This window comes from Sturnus vulgaris, chromosome 10 (assembly GCF_052056855.1).
Source record: "Sturnus vulgaris isolate bStuVul1 chromosome 10, bStuVul1.hap1, whole genome shotgun sequence".
Classification (NCBI taxonomy): Eukaryota; Metazoa; Chordata; class Aves; order Passeriformes; family Sturnidae; genus Sturnus; species Sturnus vulgaris.
Window position 1 is genome coordinate 11,212,665 of NC_142252.1, and position 20,775 is coordinate 11,233,439.

At 37.6% G+C, this 20,775-nt stretch overlaps 1 protein-coding gene across 3 annotated transcripts in view; it reads right to left on the bottom strand.

Moving 5' to 3' along the window:
* SLC9A9 (solute carrier family 9 member A9) overlaps window positions 1-20,775 on the bottom strand; it is a 174,901-nt gene that overhangs the window by 53,345 nt on the left and 100,781 nt on the right. For all 3 annotated transcript variants that reach the window (XM_014877880.2, XM_014877882.2, XM_088170805.1), the window contains exon 12: window positions 16,074-16,227. In XM_014877880.2, the coding sequence (XP_014733366.2) occupies window positions 16,074-16,227 (154 nt within the window). The remainder of the gene's footprint in view (window positions 1-16,073; window positions 16,228-20,775) is intronic.

Genomic DNA, 20,775 nt, shown 5'->3' on the forward strand with positions numbered 1-20,775 from the left:
ATTTTAACTTTCCATTTATGATTGTGCTGGCATCCCTCATCAGCCTGGGTTTCATTAACTGGAGAGTGGCACTCACTGGCATTGCTGTCATTTACTCACTGAAAGAAAGAGATTGTTTTATGCAGCTCATTTGTGTAAAACCTGAGATCTGTAGAACAAGGTAAGCACTTCACTGCCTGCTCTTCAAGCTTTTAGATTCTGTCTATAATCTCCTCTTGTTTTGAAGTGCAGGGAGGGCAGGAAGTCCAGAACAGGGTTATAAGGAGGCACAGCCACAGTGAGTTAATAGGCACTGCCCCTCACAGTAACACTGCACTTACTGCACAGGGAGGTGATTACTTGTAGGCAATCAGACACAGATTTATGGGCAAAGGATGGGAAAGCTTGAAAGGACTGTAATCCTTCTGAATATATTTTTTTAAATCATGGCTACAGAAAAATACCAAACCCTAAACCCTCAGTAAATCTAAAATTCAGGGTAACTGCTACCAGAAGATTTCTAAAATGAAACTCTCATGTTAACAGTAGATTATTTGATATAAAAATGTTAGAAAATGATTAAAAAATTGCTTTGTTTAGATTGGAAAAAATCTCTTCAGACTTAGTTGAGATGGAGACACCTCTGGAGAAAAATGCGGTTACAAGTGTCACATCACTCAGGAATACTGTGCTCCAATCAGAGAAACCGAAAAATAATAACACATGAAAAATAATGTGACTTGAATAATTTTATAAAACTGCAGAAGAAGTTCAGAAATTAGGAGTATGCATGGTAGTAGCTGATATATACAGGGCAATTATCACTTTCTCAGCAAGGTGTCATTTTGCAATTTAGTTTTCACCTGAGTTTTATGTCTCAGATGAGAACTGAGACTCAGAATAAGAGAATCCCTGGATGCCATATTATAGGATTAATGCAGCATTGACTTTGAAGTAAGGGACCCAATCCCATCCTTTTTTGGTAGGAATGACGTTTTTGCTTTGAGTGCCAATCCAGATAATCCTGACAAAGGTGAGCCTTTGAGATACTGAATCACAGCACAGTGTGGGAAGGTTGTCATGAGGTGACTGTGATGCATCCCATCCAAAATCTTTATCGTTTGGGGGGAATAAAAAAAAAAGAGGGGCAGATACATTTTGATTTCCATTACTTCAAGTCAAAGATCTTGTATTTTCAATAACACCTACTGGGACTGACCCCAGCCTACATGTCTTAAGGAGCTGCTGGTGACAGCAGGTGCTTTTTTTGCTTTAACTTAAGATGTTGCAAATGGAGAGGTTTAGACACACAGATGCATCTGTGTATCATCTTTTCAATAAGAAGCAGTGAAGAAAACACAATATTGATCTGCCTCCATGTGCTTTAAGAATTTCATTACTATTACCATGCCTCTCCCCATGCTGTGAGGAAGTCTACAGCTCAAATGCTCTGTACACAATATTGGAAATGTATTAATAAAAATAAATTCCTGGAACATTATTAAAAATACATTTTCAGTTAATGCAAAAAGACAGAAACACCACTGCATTACAAAGAGTATCATTTTTGCACATGGTAAATATCCTAACTGCTACTTTTATGAACACCACGAAGATGATTGGAGCTTTAAAAGCAAAAAAAATTAAGGAATTAGGCTGTTTTGTTGGTGTCTTACTTAGGCTACTAATAAACTTTTTCAGCTTGGAAAAATGAGAACTGGTTTTACAGAAGATCTGTATGAGGAAGAGAAACTGCACGTAGATGTATTTTGACAAAATCCTATAGATGAGATTAGTCAATTTCTGGCTCAGAAAAAGCAGTTCCCTCCAGTGAATTATATCAATGAATTTTAGAGCAGTAAAATGTTTGTTCTCTGAATCACTTTAGGTGTCTGCTCCTTTATTTTCCTTGAACATAAACAGCACAGTGTTGGAAAGAAGCCCAGGCCATGGTAGATGCATTATATTATTGCTAATGTGATTAACCCAAAGTAAAACATTAAATCCTCCTGAGGCATTAGTCTAAATAATGAGATGGCCAACTCTAAGTTCCCTGGGCTCATGGCATGGAGAAAAATATATCATGTGCTTCATCTCTTGCATTGACATTTGAAATTTATCATATGAAGGCAGTGCTGGGAGCAGTTGTGCACAGAGCCATTGTAAGGGAAGAGTGAACATGGTCAAGCTTAATGCACATTACAACCAAAACACGCTGAGATCTGGTGCCACTAAAGCTATCACCCATCTGCCCATTCAGGCTGCTCTTTTCACAAGAAGTTTGTAAATCAACTGCACTGTTTAAGATCATATTTAACTCCTGCTTTGAAATGTGTTCACCTAAGCTCTGTGTGAAATGGTCAGAACAGCAGGGAATTATAGAAAGGACTTGCATGGATGGATTGACCCAGGGCTGCACAGAGCAGGTTGAAGGTATATTCTCCTGTATACCATATAAGATACACTGTACTGTTTTCTAAAATCAAAGATTAAATCCAAATGGCGTTTCTGAATTGTCAACTCCATGCAGCACGAGGGTGTGTAGAGCTGAGGTCACTCTGCTCACAGGCAGAGATGCTGCAGTGCATAACCTGAGTAAGCACTGATAGGATCCTTCTGTGTTTCCTTATCTAGGAAAAAGGGCTCAGACTCAGGAAAATGTCAGGTACCTAAACAGAGTTTTGCCTAAATTTTCATTGTCTGATGCACACAGTGCTAATTGTTAGCCTTTCTTTTAAATAGCAGAGTAACACCTGTGCATGTTTGTGTCAAAACCCTTTAAAGCCCCTTTAAATACAGCAGGATGAACAGTAGTGTCTTTTCTGAAGGCAATGTTCTAAGACAGTGCTTAATGGAAAATTTAACTTTGCATTTCTTCTCAACCACGTTACTTCTCAGCAACATTGAATAAAATAATGACTCAAAGACACTCATTTTATTTAATTTTTTACCATACCACTTAAAAACTCAAACCTACATACATTATATCCTCCTGATATAGCAAATATCAATTAATGCACAATAGTGTTTTTGACAGAGTGACTGTAGAAGTGCTGGAAAAGTGTGATTCCCTTTATCTAGTGTTTATGCTGTTCCACGTTTTTTTTAATTTCATGATAATTGCACTATTTAGTTTAGACAGTGCAGATTTCTGTTGATTTAAAATTTGTTTTTGCAATATAATCCTTCCTTAAGAAACTTGGTCATCCTTACCAGTTTCAAGCAATACATTTAGATCTTTTGTGACTGTTTAAAATAATATTTAGGCCATTCATACAAAAACTTACTGTATCTAAAACAGATACTGATCTATTTATGATGTATGTATTTGCACTGCTTGCAATGTGAGGCAATGCAAAGCTATTACTGACATAAATGTGCATTTGTGCATGCTCACAGACATCCTCCAACCCCCTGAGCTGCAGAGGTTTCAGAGGGAAAAAAAGCTTTTTCTGGTGCAGTTGCCAAGTTTGGACCAGATTTCATGCAAAACTGTCAGACCTGCCAGTGTCACAGGGCCCATGGAGCAGCAGCCGTGGCTTTGGGACAGTGCTGTTCAGGGATTTGTTTCCTTTTCAGTTTGCAGATGACTTTTACTTGTACACCACCACCAATGAAGATAGACACTTGTAAGTTAGTTGCTGTGTTTATCAAGAACTGTAGGAAATGGCCATATTTCACAGTGTGCAAAGGCCCTTTGCAGAGTTTAGAAAATACACTAAATACAAATGCTAGACTTGCAGTTGTTTAAATTGTTTTTACTCACTTTTTTCTTGATTTGTTTTTACTCGCATTTCTAAATATGTATGACTTGGGAAAAATTCATTTATTTGGAGCGAATAAGATCTTAAATGGAATGTAAATGGTCCAGAAGCTCAGGTAGGTGCCTAACAGAGATGAAATTCAATGTATACATGTTTTTGTTTTGAGTTACATTATATTCAGGAGAGTTGAGGAAATATCAGGCATTTGTTTTGCATTTGAACATTCTTATTCAGGCAAAGCAAAGGTTTCACATTTCAATGCTGGCTTTTTCCTTTTGTGTCAGCAACTCAAATGGGGCTGCAAACCTCTTGATTCTGCTAATTCTGTTGATCTCAAGTAAAAAATTTCCTAATTTTCTTTTGGTAATTAACCAAATTGGCATTTTTGTCTTGTTTGCTGGGGGCTCTCTCACAAACATGTACAGTTTTGAGATTTTTTTTTTTAATACTGCCTGCACCAGTCCTTGCAAGCCTTTCATGAGCACGCAGGAGGAAAGTTAATCACCCCTTTGTTGAATGGTACTTATTAATTGGGAAACACTGGTAAAACACTTTCATTTTAATTAAATAAAGCTTCCATTTTCACAAGTGCATTTGAAGACACTTCAAAGTTTCTAGTGTTTGGGGTTTTTAATTTAAATTTTATATTGTCTTCTCTCTATAGCCATATAAGGCTTGAGCAATAATCCTGAAGCACCCAGTTGAAGTTTAAAAGGAGTGTAGGGGAAAAGGAGTGCTGGGAGGATGAGAAAGGGAGTGTGCTGTAAAGTTTCATACTTTTATTTAAGCTTCTTGTGTTGCTTTGTAGTGTGTTGGGAGGTGTTTGCTGCATCATAGTTAAGAAAAGGGCTCCATTTCCATTGCCTTCTTGTAAAAATAAGAATAAAATGCTGTGTGCAGTAATTATGAGCCAACATCTGAATTCTAGCTGTGATGACAAGGAAAGCAATAGCTTGCATGAGATTAAGAAGAGACAAAGTGAGAAAGTAGAGTGAGAAATTGCCTTGATCAGGCATTCTGAAAGCATAGTATACTTCTGCCTACAGGCCAAGGAAATAAATGAATGTCATTATGACAGCCTGTACCAGCTAAGGCTCTGTCCCCATTTCTCCACTGCCACTTGGCTTCCCTGGGGCTCTCAGTACTTCTCTGTGGCCAGTGACTTCAGGCAATGTGATATTTCTGTCTGTGTATTTATAAATATGTGATATTTTTGGTATTGGCTTGAGGTTCCTACCTTACTGAGCAGAGCCAGTAAAGTTCCGAGCTGAAAGGCAAGTCTAATGCCTAAAACTCCCCATAGATTGTCAGAATCATTTTGGCTGGAAAACACCTTTAAGATTGTCGAGTTCAACCATTAACCCAGCACTGCCAAGCCCACAATTAAAGCATTTGCCACATCTATATCTGGAAAGGCAAGAGACTTCTTCTCTTTTGTGAAACAAAGAAAATATTAATTAATTTTACTTTTTAAAATGTATCATTACTCCTTTCTGGGACACACAAGTTGAGATATTTGTAATAAATTGTATCAATATTTGCTTAATCTAATTTAGAGAGTTTATTTATAATTCTGATTTTCAATGTAAGGAAATGTGGCACACATCTATTATGACTTAGATTTCAAAGTCACAAGGCAATACAAGTAAATGCTCTGACAGAGAATTCAATGTCTCTTTTCCTAATATTGCATTGAGCACAAATAAGAAAGTACATTGGCTGCAGACTTATCTTTTGGAATTATGCTGAGACAACAGAATTCAAATTCAAGTGTATATGTAAGGGTTACTAGATCAGAAAGCAAGTGAGCAGTCAATCTTCTGTAGACTACTGAAAAGGGTACTGGAAAACCTGGGTTCTGAACTTTCCTCTGCAGAAGATGACTGTTTTTTAGTTGATAACTCAATTTAAATGGAATAGAAATGCTTGCTTGGACAGAAGCTGACACCTCCTTAGTGAACACATTAGCCACCAGTCTACACAATAATTTGATTTCATTTTCTGGTGAACTAGAATTATTTTCTAACTTCTCTCTTTTCCTCACCTTATGATGCATATGCATCCACATGCAGATTTGGCAAGGTTTGGGATAGAATCCTTCCAGAAGGGTGGAAGGTACTGAATGAGGCAGAGGAAGCAAACCATCAAACCCATACAGGCAAGAGGGAGAGCAGGGCTGTGCTGCTGCTGTGTCTAGATGGGAAACAGGCTGCCATGGCTTTTGTAGGGATCCTTTGGGTAGTGATTAGAAAAGCTCAGGGACTGATTAAGACTCAGATCAAGATGCAGGCAGACTCCCTGAACCCACTCTGTAATTTCTGACCAGGCCTAATGCTCATGAAGAAGTGAATAGCAAAGACAGCTGGGTAGCTCCAAGGTCACCCTATACAACACCCTGTCTACTTGTGAGATTAGATCAGTAAAGCTGTGGTTTTTAGGATTCCTGTTTGGGTATTTCACATAAACAGCACTGATATATAGATTTTTGTACAAACATCTTTTCTGTATATTTATTTGCACAGAAAATATTTTGGATTTATAAAACCAGAATTGTATGTATGCTTTCAAGATTCCTTTATATATTATTTGTCACTATAACAAAATGGTGTATCTGTTTGAAGAAGTAAAGAATGCAAAAGCAGAATATACTTTTAAGGACATTGAAATCAAGCACTTCTTGCTGAGATAAGAGCTAATTTTCTCATTCAAAGCTCATCGATGTACTGACCAGCCAGTCACTGTTGGGAGGTTTCTGATATCTCACTCTACAAAAGTCCATTACACTGTAGTTATCTGTTTATTAAAAGCTAAAAGCCCAGATTGCCACACAGAGCCTTTATTACTTAATATCTGCTTTAATTAACTTTTCACATTGAACTAATTCTGGAACAATTTGATAGGCTTGTTATCAAGCATGCCAGACCTGTCCTTCCACTCTACATTTCAGAAAAGAACACAAAGTTCAGAATTTCCAGAGGAATGTTTCACGAGAACTGCGAGTTTCATGAAAGGTGAAGTCACAGTTCTCTTCTGTCACAAAGTTCCTCTGCAAACCCAGATGTACCCAGCAATGTTTTTATTGTTTAGGATCACTATTTTTTAGTTGGAATATTTATGTCACAGTCCATATGTTGCATAAGTCCCTTAGGGCCTGTAAGACCCCAAATCTTCCCAGTTAGCACCTTTATTATTGTTGGAAGACACAAGATATGTTTTGGGGTTTTTTCTTTGTGTAGAGTTTAAAAATGGAATGACATGGTTTTGTGGAATATTTGATAGCATGAAGTAAAACCACAGGAAAGCTTAAAAAACGTGAAAAAGTTTGAAAAAAATTGGGGTTTTTTCATACTGAAATGATATTTTAACCCATGCTGAAAACTTTTATCCCTTCTAAATGAAACATTCATTTCATATTTTCTTGGTGATAATATTCTAGTATTCTTAGTCAAGAAAAACAGAAGGACAAATGGAAATTATGCAAACTAACAAATGTGAAAACCATTAATTCCAAGCCCTTCTATTTTTTTAGTCCAGCTGACAGTATCACTGTCCTATCAGTATCAGTTCTTAAAATATGAAAGTTCACTGAGTTTTAAGAGCACTAATTTTGCAGAAAGCAACCATTTCTGACCAATAAAATAAAGAATTAAGCAGTATCTTGTTCGATACTTACAGACCAGGACCATAAGATTCATCATATTAGATGTGATCCTTTTTTCTAGAGCCCAGTTTGATACCACCTATTTATACCAAACTTTTAAGGGCTCAACCAATTTACTGTACCTTCTTCTTATCTTCAAGTGACACAGGTTTGACATATATTTGAAATAAACTGGGTTTATGCTTGCACCAATTTAATTCTGACAGAGCAGTTAGAGCTCCAGATTAATTTGGGATATTTTGGTAGAAAGCAATAAATCATCAGTGTCATTCCAAAGTTCTAAATAATTAAGATGTTCCCTAGAACTATTTCCAGATAGATTTGTTTGATTCTTTATTTTTATCTTGAAGAACTTCATCATGTTGACTGCCACATAGCAGTTACCTTCTATATGACAAGGAGAAAAATTTTAATGGGAGAAAAAATTATTGCATTAGATGGAAGAACACTTTCTTAGCATACTCAGACATATCAAAGCAACAGTATTTTAAAATAGGATAAACAAATTGTTTAACTGACACAAATCCAGCTGGATGGATTCTATTCCAAAGCATAGATTTATTTCTAGTTTTCTGGAACTGTTCAAGGTTTTTGGCCTGTGGAAAGTTCATCTTACCATTTGTTGCTAGTAAACTAAAAGGTATGAATCGTTTATTGTGTAATTTTCCTTCTCTCCTGTACCAAATATTCTAGCAACAAAAGTGTATCTTTCATATCTTTCTTTTTCTGTTCTCAATAGCCATGTGGAGCTAGAAATACAAGCTGTGTGAGGTGGGATTTAACTGTCTGCCCTGTTAGGAGACTGTGCTCAAAATTAGACCCCTCTGGCCAATAAAGACCAACAGAGCTGATAGCTGAAATCATGTACAAGTCATGCACAAGTCACAGCTGCATTCCAAAATCTCCTATTCAACATCTGCCCTGGACTGCCTTCACATTTGCAGTCAGAAAGCCCAAGTCCTTTGTATTTTAGTCTTCTATTTTGTTATCAAGCACAAATGTTTATAAATCTTTTTAGTGCCATTCAGGCAAAATGCTGTGGTGAATAACTGAGAGAGATCAAATGCACACCTTATCTTTGCTGAGAAGTACCTTGCAAATAAATGACAGACATTTCAGGAGATCACTGAGATTCATTACCTGGATGATTTCTCATTTTCAGATAGAAATGAAAGGAAATTATCCAATTTCTTTTTTTTTTATAATAACATCCAATACATTTAATGTCCCATTTTATAGTGCTTCTTGATTTATAGCATTTCCCAGGCTAATCGTGCTCTAGCTGCCATTAGAAAAGCAGCTATCATCTTAACCCTTTCACTGTGGGTGTCACCCAAGAAATGTTTTCTTTTTTCAAAGATAATTTCATGTGTGATGTTGAACTCCTCTGGGTTTGAAGCAGATTGCCTTTCTAATATGACTTCAGTCAGGAACTCCAAACCATTTGCTATTTCTTGTAGTTACTACACACACATGAAATGCTTACATACCCACAAATCCAGAACTGGTGGCGAAAACCACCAACCACAGAAAAAGTATCACATCTAGCAATGTTTTTGTATTGAAAAAAAGATCCTTGACTCGGTTCTAACCCAATATTTTAGTCTGTGCTATTACAGGGGATCAAGGGGAACAAAGTGATAAACCAGAATCTGATGTTCTGCTCTCTGTTACCCATATCACAAGTAATCAATACATTACCATGCAGATTATTCAAATGCTGAATGACAATAATCTCTTGGCTAAATTTGAAATTGCTGATAGTTATTTATAGTGGCTCTATGTCCCATAGCTGAAGTCAAAACTCTGCCTTTTCCACAGTCTCCCTGGACCAGCTGCTCCCCACCCTGCTGGGTAGGTGAGTTACTGGGTAGACAGAGAATGGCTGGCAGCCATGCAGTTTCCTAAGTGAATCCCAAATTACTGCTTTTCTGTTGTACCCAGAATATTGTGTGTGAACAATGATGGAGCTCATTCAGCAAAACAATGTGCCTTGACCTTCAATAACGCTGGGACAGCATTTCCTCTGAGCCTTTGTTGTGGGCTGTCCATGAACACATGAAAGCTTCCTTGTTAGTTTAGTTTTACTTGAATAATTTTCAAGGTGTTCTTCACAATGGTGAAAAATACTTTTTAAACAGCAGGGTAGATTTTGTGACCTGAAAGTCTGCACATTGATCAGTATTATCCTAATGCTGAGGAGAGCCTGGGGGTCAGCTACATGTTTTCTTATGTATATGCCATTAGTGGTAATGCAGGAATATTCAAACTATTAATCAGTATAAAAGATGCCAGGCAGAAGATTGTCCTGTAGGTGTTCACAGGAGAAGATAGTTGGCCAGCTAAGGACAGTGCATTAAAAATAGTTGTAGCATTTATGGTTAGACTTGTTACACTAAATTACAGCTGTTTCTGGATTCCAGAGGGGTTTTTTTAGGATTAAATCCTTTTCCAGACAAAGACAATGTGATTTCTCTTGAAAGTGTGTCTGGGTGAAAAAAACCTCAGCAAGCTGAAGAGACTTGGCTGAGATTGGCCTCTCAACAGGAGTGTTTATTGCAGTGTCATTTAAATACATACTGTACCATAGCTAAAGAGCGATATGACCCTGCAAACGAGATCAAACTTTGTTTATTGGAGCTATATTTGTTACTGAGAGTGAACACCAGTTAGGCTGATTATGATTGTTCTAAACACAAAACAAAATAATAACAAGTACAAAGTGCACAGAAATACAACCGTGCTTGAAAATATTCTGCCTTTAATTGCACCGTTCATCTCTATGTTGTGGTCACTCACAAATTACAGTTGAAGATTCTGTTTTCAGCAGTAAATAACAGATGCTTCAGTTCAACTAATCTGTTTTCCAGGACTCTAGAGGAAACATGACCCAAAGGAATATGGTTATAGAAGAGAGAACCTCCCAGGGCCAGGAGAAAACATTTAGCTAAACCTTCTTTTCCAAATTGACTTTCCTTCCTGAAAAATGGTGACAGAAAAATATGTTCAAAGGAATACAAGCAAAACAAATAATAAGGTCCATAATAATTTCTAAGTATTGAATTATGGATCATCTGAAGGTATGTACACTCACACTTGGCTGGTATCTTCAGAGTTCCTCATGGACTAGCCATGTTTCAGGAAGTGTTAATGCTTGTGTGCCAATGTGAAGGAGAAAGGAAAGCCAAGATGTGTTTCATTAATTTAGGAATAAGTGAGAAGCACTAGAGATCAAACTGTAGTTTGACTCTAGCTCATAAGGAATGGCTGCAAGGAGATGTGCTGTCTCATGCTCCATGAGCAGAGCAGCACTCAGAGATGCAGCACAAAATTCTGCTGAGGCTTCTCTTAACCAGGCCAGAGGATCATTCCTCCTTGCCTTAGCAGCCTCGTTGCCCAGATCACCTGTCAGGAGACCATTCCATCCAGTGCCTTTCTGCAGCACCCCTTTGAACACAGCCAAACACAGGCAAGGCTGCTATAGAGTTTGGGAACAACGAAAAGAATATTTTTGCTGCTGAAGCAGTAGTGCTATAATCCTGGCCAAGATCATGTTGTTACTGTGGTTGCTCTGTCATTAAGTTCTGTCTTTCAGCAGTCTATAACTAGATGTTAGAGGGCTGAGATAAACACAGAATCATATTCTACTAAACAGTTTTTTTGTTTGTTTGTTTGTTTTTGTTTTGTTTTGTTTTTTTGTGGTAGACAACTATAGTCATACACAGTCAAGTCACAGCATTTCATCCCACTGCCCAAAAATGGGGTATGCCAAACCTCAGTATCTATAGAAAGTTGGATATTTGGAACTGAAGTTTCAGGTGAATAGAAATGGTGTGATTTTAAGGGCAGCCAGGCACACAGACAGTTCTTTTCTAAAATACATTTACCAACAGCAATGACCAGATAGGCACAGTAGTAGAAGTTACCATTCAGTGCTGCTTAGTATTTATTTAGAATATGGAATTAAATTCTTCTTGTTAACTGAATAACTGCTGCAAAGAGATTCACAAAGAGTCTGGAAATCCCTTGACAAACATTTACACAGAAGGTGATGATAAACAAACAAGATCTAATACCTAGCACAATGCTTTTATAGGACATGTTTTATTAACAGCTTGGAATTTTTGCTCTGCCTGTCAGGAGAATCCTTTATCCTCAAACCTCTCAGTGCAGATTTACTGTAAAATGTAGCTCTTTATTTTTAATCAGAGTATGGGGTATGAAGGGAATCATATATCCAAAAGTATTAGCAAGTAATGCTCAACCTCTCTGAAGGCACATTTATTGAACAGTTCAATTTGATTGTGAATTTAAATGGCTATCTCTGTTTTGGTGTTGATGTATTATGAAATTATTCTCACATGCTGATCCAGGTTTATTCATTGTCTGCCAAGAACTGAATATTATAGTCCTTTCACATGGGGAGTAAAAGCAATTTTTTTCCTGTTACAACTCTCAGATAAGTCAAAAGACAATGAATTATTTAGGAAGGTGGTGCAGGCAGTTCTGCTGTCAGCATGGCAGTGATAATGCTGTAAACCCCGTGCACGTGTTCCTGTGCTGGGAAGGGCTAAGTTACTGCACCAGACAACTGGGAACTTTTAAATAAATACGACCTCATTTTCAGAAAGGGAGCACTCAACACTCCCCGAAACTCAGTTTCAGGTGTTTAGAAAGGAGACAGCCAAAATAAATAAGACATTTCCAAAAGTCTATGTTTCATTCTTTTAGAACAAAGTTAAGAAATATTCAGTCTTTGCCAAGAATTTTAAGACTCGTTTTGAAGGCTGCTGTGTATAAGTAAATGCAGTAGTAAAATGAGAATTATTGGTATGGATTTGTTTTAAAACTGTGTTTTGACATATAGACACATTTAGACATAAATTCTGTTATTAGCAGGTCATATTTCCTTTAAGAACTTTTCTTAGATTCAAGATAAAGTAGGAATATATATTTTAATATAATTAATTTGTTAAATAAAGGGAACAAGAATTCTTATTAAACTTAGTGAATTCCTGGGATCCATTTAAACTTGTTTTACAAAAGCTCTTAGCTTGTTTCTTGTGCACAGCTGATTGATGTTGCTGCATTAAATGGGAGATGGAAGTTGAGCCTTTTTCTGTAGCACATGGTTAATTTTGATAGTGTATCTTACTACATGTTTTAGCAACAATTCACAAGTGTTGTATAAGACATACATATTCCTGGAATAAATCAACTGGTAGTTATCGCTGAGGACACATTCTAATCTTTTCTCTAAAAATAGAATGACAAATTATATTTATGTTACATCAAATTTTAACTGAAAAAGAAAAGCGTGGATTGATGCTATTGCTGTGAGGAGAGGGGGAAAATTATGGGAATTCCAGTTATTATGGAGACAAAGATTGATTTTTTTCAGCAGAAGTTTAATTCCTACTCTTATTTTAAAATTGTCATTGTTCCATTTCCTTATACACCAAGAGTCCTGGTCACTGGTATGAGAACTTCACAATGTAAATTATGGAGAATGCAATAAATGATTGAAACATGGTAAATATGTGGGCAATAATATACAGCAAAAACACTGTACAGATCTGAGTGCTGTCTTCTGCCCTAACACTGTAATAGATTATGGCAGAGCAAAAGGTAAACAGATTGGTGTGAATTCTTTCTGATTTATGTTATTTTTACATATCTTGAACTGAAAGGGTGATAGATTTATTTATGTTTTAAATCAAAACTGGTAAGTTGGTCTGTACCATATAAACTCAAGCATTTATCTCTGGGATAAGGCTGAGTTGATGAACCTTGAGGAGTTTAGAGTTGCATTTCCTGAACTAATGATGGGAACTGGAGCCTGTTTCACACAGGGAGAGGGGACACAAAACAGTGCATGTGAATAAGATTCAATCCATCCAAATGGATTCAGAAATCACATGCTCCTCTCTATTAGTCTCTGAATGCTCCCAGTTCAATTAAATACATTATCTGCAGGATAATCATTTTATGACAAAAAGATTGGCAAAAGAAGCACACTCTGCTTGGGACTGTTATTTGCTTGATTGTGCTGTTTTTGACCTCTCCTGAAAAGTTTTACCTCCGCAGCAACTTGTAGTTTATGTAAGGGAAGCCAGTGTAGACACTGCGACCATTCACATATTTTTATTTTCCCGTAAGCACTTTATTTTGATAAGGTGAATAACTTTAGTTGTTTAGATTAACTCAGCTAGCACTGTGCTTTGGATTTGACCAGTATTGGTAGTTCTGATTCCCTGGAGCACTGGGGAATCACAGAAGAGTTTCAAAGTGCCCTGGGAAGGAGCCTGAGGTACATTCATATCAGCTGGTCACAAAGGGCTGCTGTGAGACAGGCCCCCTCTCCTGTGCTCATGGCCATAGTTGCAGCATTTCCCTGGCTTCATCCCTTTTTTTTCCTGTAACTGATGACACCCAAACCCACTCCAATAAATCTCTTCAGAGACAATAATATTATTTTTCTATTTGTAATGCAGTTTCCCTTGGCTTTGTGAGCTGTACCCTCCAAACTAGCTTGAAAAAGACCATCTTTTTCTTCTTAGGAATCATGGGGATAGATGCAGCTCAGAATTGCTGTTCAGGCACAGGTGCCAGCATGCTGGGGTCTACACTAAGCAAGTTGGTGTCATTTGCCACTGCTCCATAACTTTCCTCAGCAAACTCATCTGGCACTTGTGTGCCAGAATCCACACAAGTGTCAATTGTCATGAATTACCACCACCTTTAAATACAATTACTTAGAGAAATTACTTAAGACTAAAAAGACAAATGCTGGTAGCTAAGGACAAAAATCCACATTGAGGTGTAATAAATTATAAAGACAATTAAATATCTTCACTAGAAGGAAAAATCAGAGCCTCAAGATACATTTGTAATTAAAGATGTCTATTTAAAATTTTATCTCAATTTGACCTCCTCATAATTTATGAAGATGTACGTTCCAATATCAAGAAATTAAGTGGAAATTATGAACCTAATAGCTTTGTAGTAGGAAAATCTATATCCTGATTACAAACCCAATTAATTTCATTGGTAAAAATGTCTGGCAGATCTCATGGGATTCAGAGGAAATCCTCAGAGACGAGCATTTCAAATCAATAATGATTGTCTACTCTCAGTGTATTTAGTGAAATCCATTGTACAAGAGGCTAGACAAAGAAGCATGTGCATTGAACAGCATAAACAGTTAATATGAGAGTTATTAACAGCCCCTCACTTGTGGTCTTTGGGGGCTTTGCAGCTCTGGGTAGCACTAAGTAGCAGAAGAATTGCCATTGCATCCAATTCAATCGCTTTTTAGTGAAAGCACTTCACAATCTTAATTTAAAAAATTCCTAGAGAGCTAAACCATGAGGGGCATGTAGTGATCCAAGCTCTCAGAGTGCACATTGACTCCTGCTCACAGCCTTTTTCCCTTGCTGAATTCTCAGCATTATTCCTTATCTCCTATTATAGAAACCCAGACTGATTTGCTCCCCATGATCTAATGAGAAAGCTCTTCCTCACCCACATTTCCACTGCCACAATGAAAAACTCTTCCTGACTGACAGTGGAAAAAGTGGCAAATCTCAGAATGATGACTGATAGTGCCAGTGTATCCAAACTGTAATAGCCTTAATTGACATTATAGGACATGAGACATGTCATGAAGAAGAATCAAACTGTCACAGAAATAGAAAACTTCCACACTGTACATGGATGCTTGTGCATGTTTATGTTTTATGTCCATTTTATGTTTATCCAGTACACTTTTACTTGTAGTCCTTATTTTGTCTGCAAGTTTTATCTATACTCTTTGTAAAAGCCCCAATTTGGTTATCTTCAGCTGCTATTTTATAGCAAGTCTGACATGAAGGCTTGTAATCAGATATCATTTTGTAAACAAGGAAAACATATGCTATATATAGAATAAATGATAAGGAATTGTGAATTGAAGGCCTAGCTCGATACTGAGGTTTTCTGTGGTGATCTTGCAAATCACAGTAGGGAGTTCTGAATGGATTGGGAAGTAACCAGAATCAATAACCAGCATGAGTACACTCATTATTAGAAGCTGGGTTTCAAAAAAACCACATTTGGAAGGACACTGCATTTAAACTCAATCCTTTTTACTCCAGTTTTCTATTTCCCTCTCTCTTGTCATTTAACCTCCCTTGTCATTCATTACTCTCTGTGAATACAAGTGACCATGAAATAATTTAAAAATAATATAGTGAAGAAGAATATATAAAACAATGCATAATAAATTAGTGCCTGAATAAGGCAGCAGTGGAGGAAGATTTTCCCATCATATTCTGATTATAATCAGAAATACACCACTTATTACAGTTTGTGTAATAACTGCACAGTTCTTTATTCAGCAGCAAGGAGGACACTCTTAAGGTGTATTCAGGTGTTTAAAAGGAGCAGTAGTGAAACAAGCTCTTAGGAGATAAGGATGTGTCTGACCTACGTCTAAACCCATAACAAACTCAGGAAGAATGTGTTCCCTGTGGTCTGGAGCCTCTAACAGGTACATAAATGCTTCCCTTGTGCACGTTAAAGCCCACAAAAAGCACACAGATAAGCATTAGAAAGTGCAAGGATGTGGTGACTGATCCGCAGGGATCAATAGAAGTGCCGGGTTCCCTTCTGGCTGGTGCAGCACTGACCTGATGTGCAGCCAGGTGAGCATTGGGGTTGTGCATCCCCCCAACACGCAGACTGTGAAGAGGACGATCAGCAGGGCAGTGGTGAACACCATCTGCTTGGGCTGCGAGTTGGTGTCCCGAATGGCCAACGCAAAGGCGATGGCTCCGCGCAGACCTGGAACAGCACGGGGGGAGCTTAGCGGCATGGACAAACCTAACTGCAATATTCCCAGCCCAAACCCAGCCCCAACAGCAAAGGACATTTTCAGATCATAATCCTGCTTATAAAGCACCGAATCATGCTAACTGAAAGGGCGGGATTTATTGCAGCAAATTTGCAAAAGTTACCAATGAAAATACTCTCCTATTCGCTTTTGCTTTATATACACTGAATTCTTTGTCTTGAATAATTGCAAATTAAGTAGTAATTTGAATTTAATGCAAATTGAAAAAGAAATCTTTATCCTGTGTTAAGTGAGACTACTCACGAAGTCAGGAGCAAGTGGAAAAGAGGATTGACATTAAAATCTGTACCCAAATATACTACTCATTTCTGCCTTGAAAATATAGAATCTCTTCCTTTGGAATAATTTAATGTTCTAAGACTAGTCAGAAGAAAAGGTGACTTAAAAAAATGAGTAGGTTTTTTTTAATATCTGAAAGGGGATGCAGAATAAATTAATGTACTTGAAACATTATAATAATTGTAGAATTATACACCCACAGACTGAATAAACAAGAAATTACAAAGGAGGTGAAAATAGCTAAACGAGTTTTTTAAAAAAAGCCCCATAGGTAGTAATAAGGTGATTAAATAGGTCTTGACAGAATGCCATGTTTAAAAATTGAGAGGGAAAAAGCCTGGTAGTGCCTACAGCCCTAATGATGCATAATACAAATAACACTCTGTATTTTCCAATGCCTTTCATTTATCTATTTAAATATACGTTAATTTTTTCCAAAAAAATTTCACAAAATGTGTGGAGAGCAAAGTCATTATGTGTATACAATACACACTGAATCCAAAAAGTACTCTGCAAAGTATTGAGAGATTAAATCTAGTAATCAAACCTCTTGTAAGGCACTGATGACATATGCAGAATCATTTAATTAACTGCTAAATGCAGCTATTTTTGGCCTAGAACACCAAAGCTCTTCAAGATTACATAGCTAGAATGTGAATTATTTGGTATAGAAGTTTATCCAGGGAACAGCACAAAGCCATTTCTGCATGGAAGAAGCAGACTGGAGTTGCACTATCTGAAAATACTCAGTGGCAGCAGGTTCAGAACCCTGCAGGCAGACACTGGGCTTGTCCTTGGCTTTGCTTTTGTGTAAAAGATGTCTCTGAGGATGCAGATGCTTTACTATTTTTTAACAGGGAAAGAATATAATCTCATTTTGAACATGTATCTGAGGAGGGAATGAACTACTATTGAAATGGTCTTTATTTCAGTGGTTATAGTGGTAATCTGGATAATTAGCAGAGCTACATTTCAGTAGAAAACAATGCTGCTTCCCACAATTGCACCACACCTTTAATTTTAAATCTAGAGTATCTCTTTTTGTAAGAGGGGATATATATATATATATATATATATATATATATATATATACATACATATATATATATAAAAATTAGTATGTCTCTATTTCTTGAGCAGTGGACTGGCTGTTTCTTCAGAAAAGTAGTGTGTGACTTCTCTGCATTTTTCATTTATAAAGGGCTCAACAGGGTCTATAGGAGATAATTCCATTTCAACTAAAGACATATCTAAAGTAAAATAAATAAACTAAACAACTAAAGCAGTAGGAAGCAACATTACACTTGAAATGTAAAGATTCAATGAGAAGCAAAGAATACTTCTATCTATCCATCTATCTATCTATCTATCTATCTATCTATCTATCTATCTATCTATCTATCTATCTATCTATCTATCTATCTATCTATCTATCTATCTCTCGATCCTCAATCTCAAAATATTTTCCAGGGAATAATACCAATGAAGGAAGGGAATTTTAATAACCTCAGAAAATGCTGAGATGCTAAAATGGACTGAAGTTAAGGAGAATAAAATTTTCTGTAAAACTTCAGGGAAAAATGCCACCAAAGCCCAGTGGAATGACTGGATGCAGTGGATGTTGGTACCTCAGCTACTCCTGGAGAGAGTGGTGGAGCAGAAGGACCAAGTCTGATGAACCATTAGCAGAGATTCTCTCCCCTCATCTTTCACAGGTGCACTGATGGCAGCTCCACATCTGTGTTAATCCATTCATCCTTGGGTTGAATCTCAGATTTCCTAACAGATTTTTCTTGTGCCAGCCATTAGGGATTCATCTTTAAGCAATAGTCTTTAATGTGCCAGAGCCTCCAAAGCAGACCAGCCCAGGGTTAAGCTTCAGAGTCCCCCAGGACAGAACCTGTGTGCCCTGTAGGGCTGATAGCCATCCCTTGCCCCCACACCATACAAACCCCTCTCCAAACCCAACCCTGAAGAGCCCAGGAGGGATGGAGTGTTTGTTGTTGGTGTGAAAAGCATCTGCCAGGAAAGGAGACTTTCTGTGGGTAGCTCTGGTGTTTTGGTTTCAGCTGTAGTTTTCTGCTCTTCCTTGCTTTCTTTTCTTCACATATTTACATCTCTTGGACGAGTTCACATTGCCACTTCCCACCTCCCTGTCTGTATGAGTGTGTAGATGGAAATGCCTGCAAAACAGCTGCCTGTGCATGGGCACTTTTTGGTTTAATTCTGCTTTTGTGTTCATTCTTTTCAGACTCCACTGATGCTGTATTATATTAACAGCAACCACCCCTGTAGCACCATGTCCCACAAACCTCTCTGTTCCCTATTTATGTGTTGTAGAGAAGAGGAAAGCAGAGTAAAAAGTAAATAAAGATGTTGGGAGAAGAATGGAAGGTGCTGTAAAGTCTAAGACTTTAAAATATTTCTTTTCCACATGAGCAGAGACTGTTGGACTGCTCACTTTAGCTGATGTTCAACTTAATTGGAGAAGCTCAGGCTTAATTAGTCCTTATATAAAGGACTAATCAAGTTTCATTTACAATGGAATGTTATCAGGAATCATGATTAAAAACAGATGTAGAAGTGAATCCACCCTCTGTAATGTATTGTTAGAGGAGTGGCAGCAGCAGATAAAGAATGTTATAAATCAAAATGCTCCATAATTCACCTCCAAGCCTAACTCTTCCACCTTTTCTCTACTGTATTAATACACCTCAAAAAGCAGCACTTAATGACTTCAGGAAAGTTCTTTGCAGACTAAGGTACAATCAAATGTTAATCAACAATGTACTTGCCTGACCTTAATTGCTTTTCTCAGCAATTTTCCTTAGCAATCACTTTGGTGATTGTGGCAGTAAAACAAGCAGTAAATGTTTGGTGGGTTTGATAATGATAAGACAGAAAACAAAACTAACCCCAAAGTCATTGTTTTCTACACCTGAATGTGTGATGCTGTGGTGAATGAATCACATTTTCCCCTGTGATCAGCTAGAACCTGGTGCTGCACCAGAACAATGCAGGTGGTGAAACACACACTGAGGTGGGGATCCCTGGATCCCCATCCCTGCAAACACTCGAGGTCAGGCTGGATGGGGCTCTGAGCAACCTGCTCAAGTCCTTGCTCATTGCAGGGGGTTGGACTAGATAACTTTTAAAGGTCCCCTCCAGCCCAAACTGTTCTATGACTGTTGCTACTGATCTTTGTAGATAATTTCCTTCAAACTCAAATTCAGTGTCTTGTTTACTCATCAGAAATGTGATGAGTCTCTTCTGGCAGCCATTGTTCTCTCTGTTTATCACTACATGCAGTATAATCAGTTTACAGAACTAAGAATGTTATTGGTAGCTAAGCACAAATTTTGGTGCATCTTAAAAAATAGAATTTCACAGAAAATCTGTGTATCTTGTATTCTGTGAAGTGTGCAGCTGCTGACAGCATGAGAGACAGTCTTTATTATTATAGTTGCAGATTATGCCATTACTTTATTATAATGCAAAGATATTTTTCTCTACAAAATAGAGGGTTTTTTCCTTTGCAAGTAGTTAAAAATTACTTTTCTGAGGATTTTAACATTTACAATTTAGAAGCCTGCTATACTACTGTTTCAGTTCTCAGCTGCCAGCTTGTCCTGGAAAGCTAATGTGTGTGAGTTCTCACGTTCAGCTGCTGGCTGCAGGCTGCTTTCTGCTCCTGCTCCATGGAGAATGAAATTTGACTGCAGGAAACGAGGACAGAAAAGTTAAAGAACAAGAGAGATTTCAGAAGGTTTTCCATTCTACACTTTAGCTGATGAAAACCAAAAACCAAAATGGAGCCCAGGAACTAGATAACAAATGATATGAAGCTATTTTTCATGCTGTTGTCTAGTTGGCCACCTGCTAGGCTTCCTAGATCCAAGCTAGCCGTGGAACAATGGCAGGGAGCAGTGGGGCTGAAAGGCAGCTCCTGCTGGATGTGTCATCATCCCTCACTCCAGCCTCGCTGGAATTAGCTGACATTTTCAGTGGCAGCTTTTAGCAGAAGGATTGAATGGGTATAGAAATGAACTGCTGTGTTGCTCTCTAGAGAGTTGGAATTACATAGGCACAAATGAGGCCCCCTGATGTGGAGTAGTCCTGATGAGGAAGCTGGAAATGCAGCACATTGTATTTCACTCGTTATCTGGCTAAATGGATCTCGGTACATCAAGGCTGTCAAT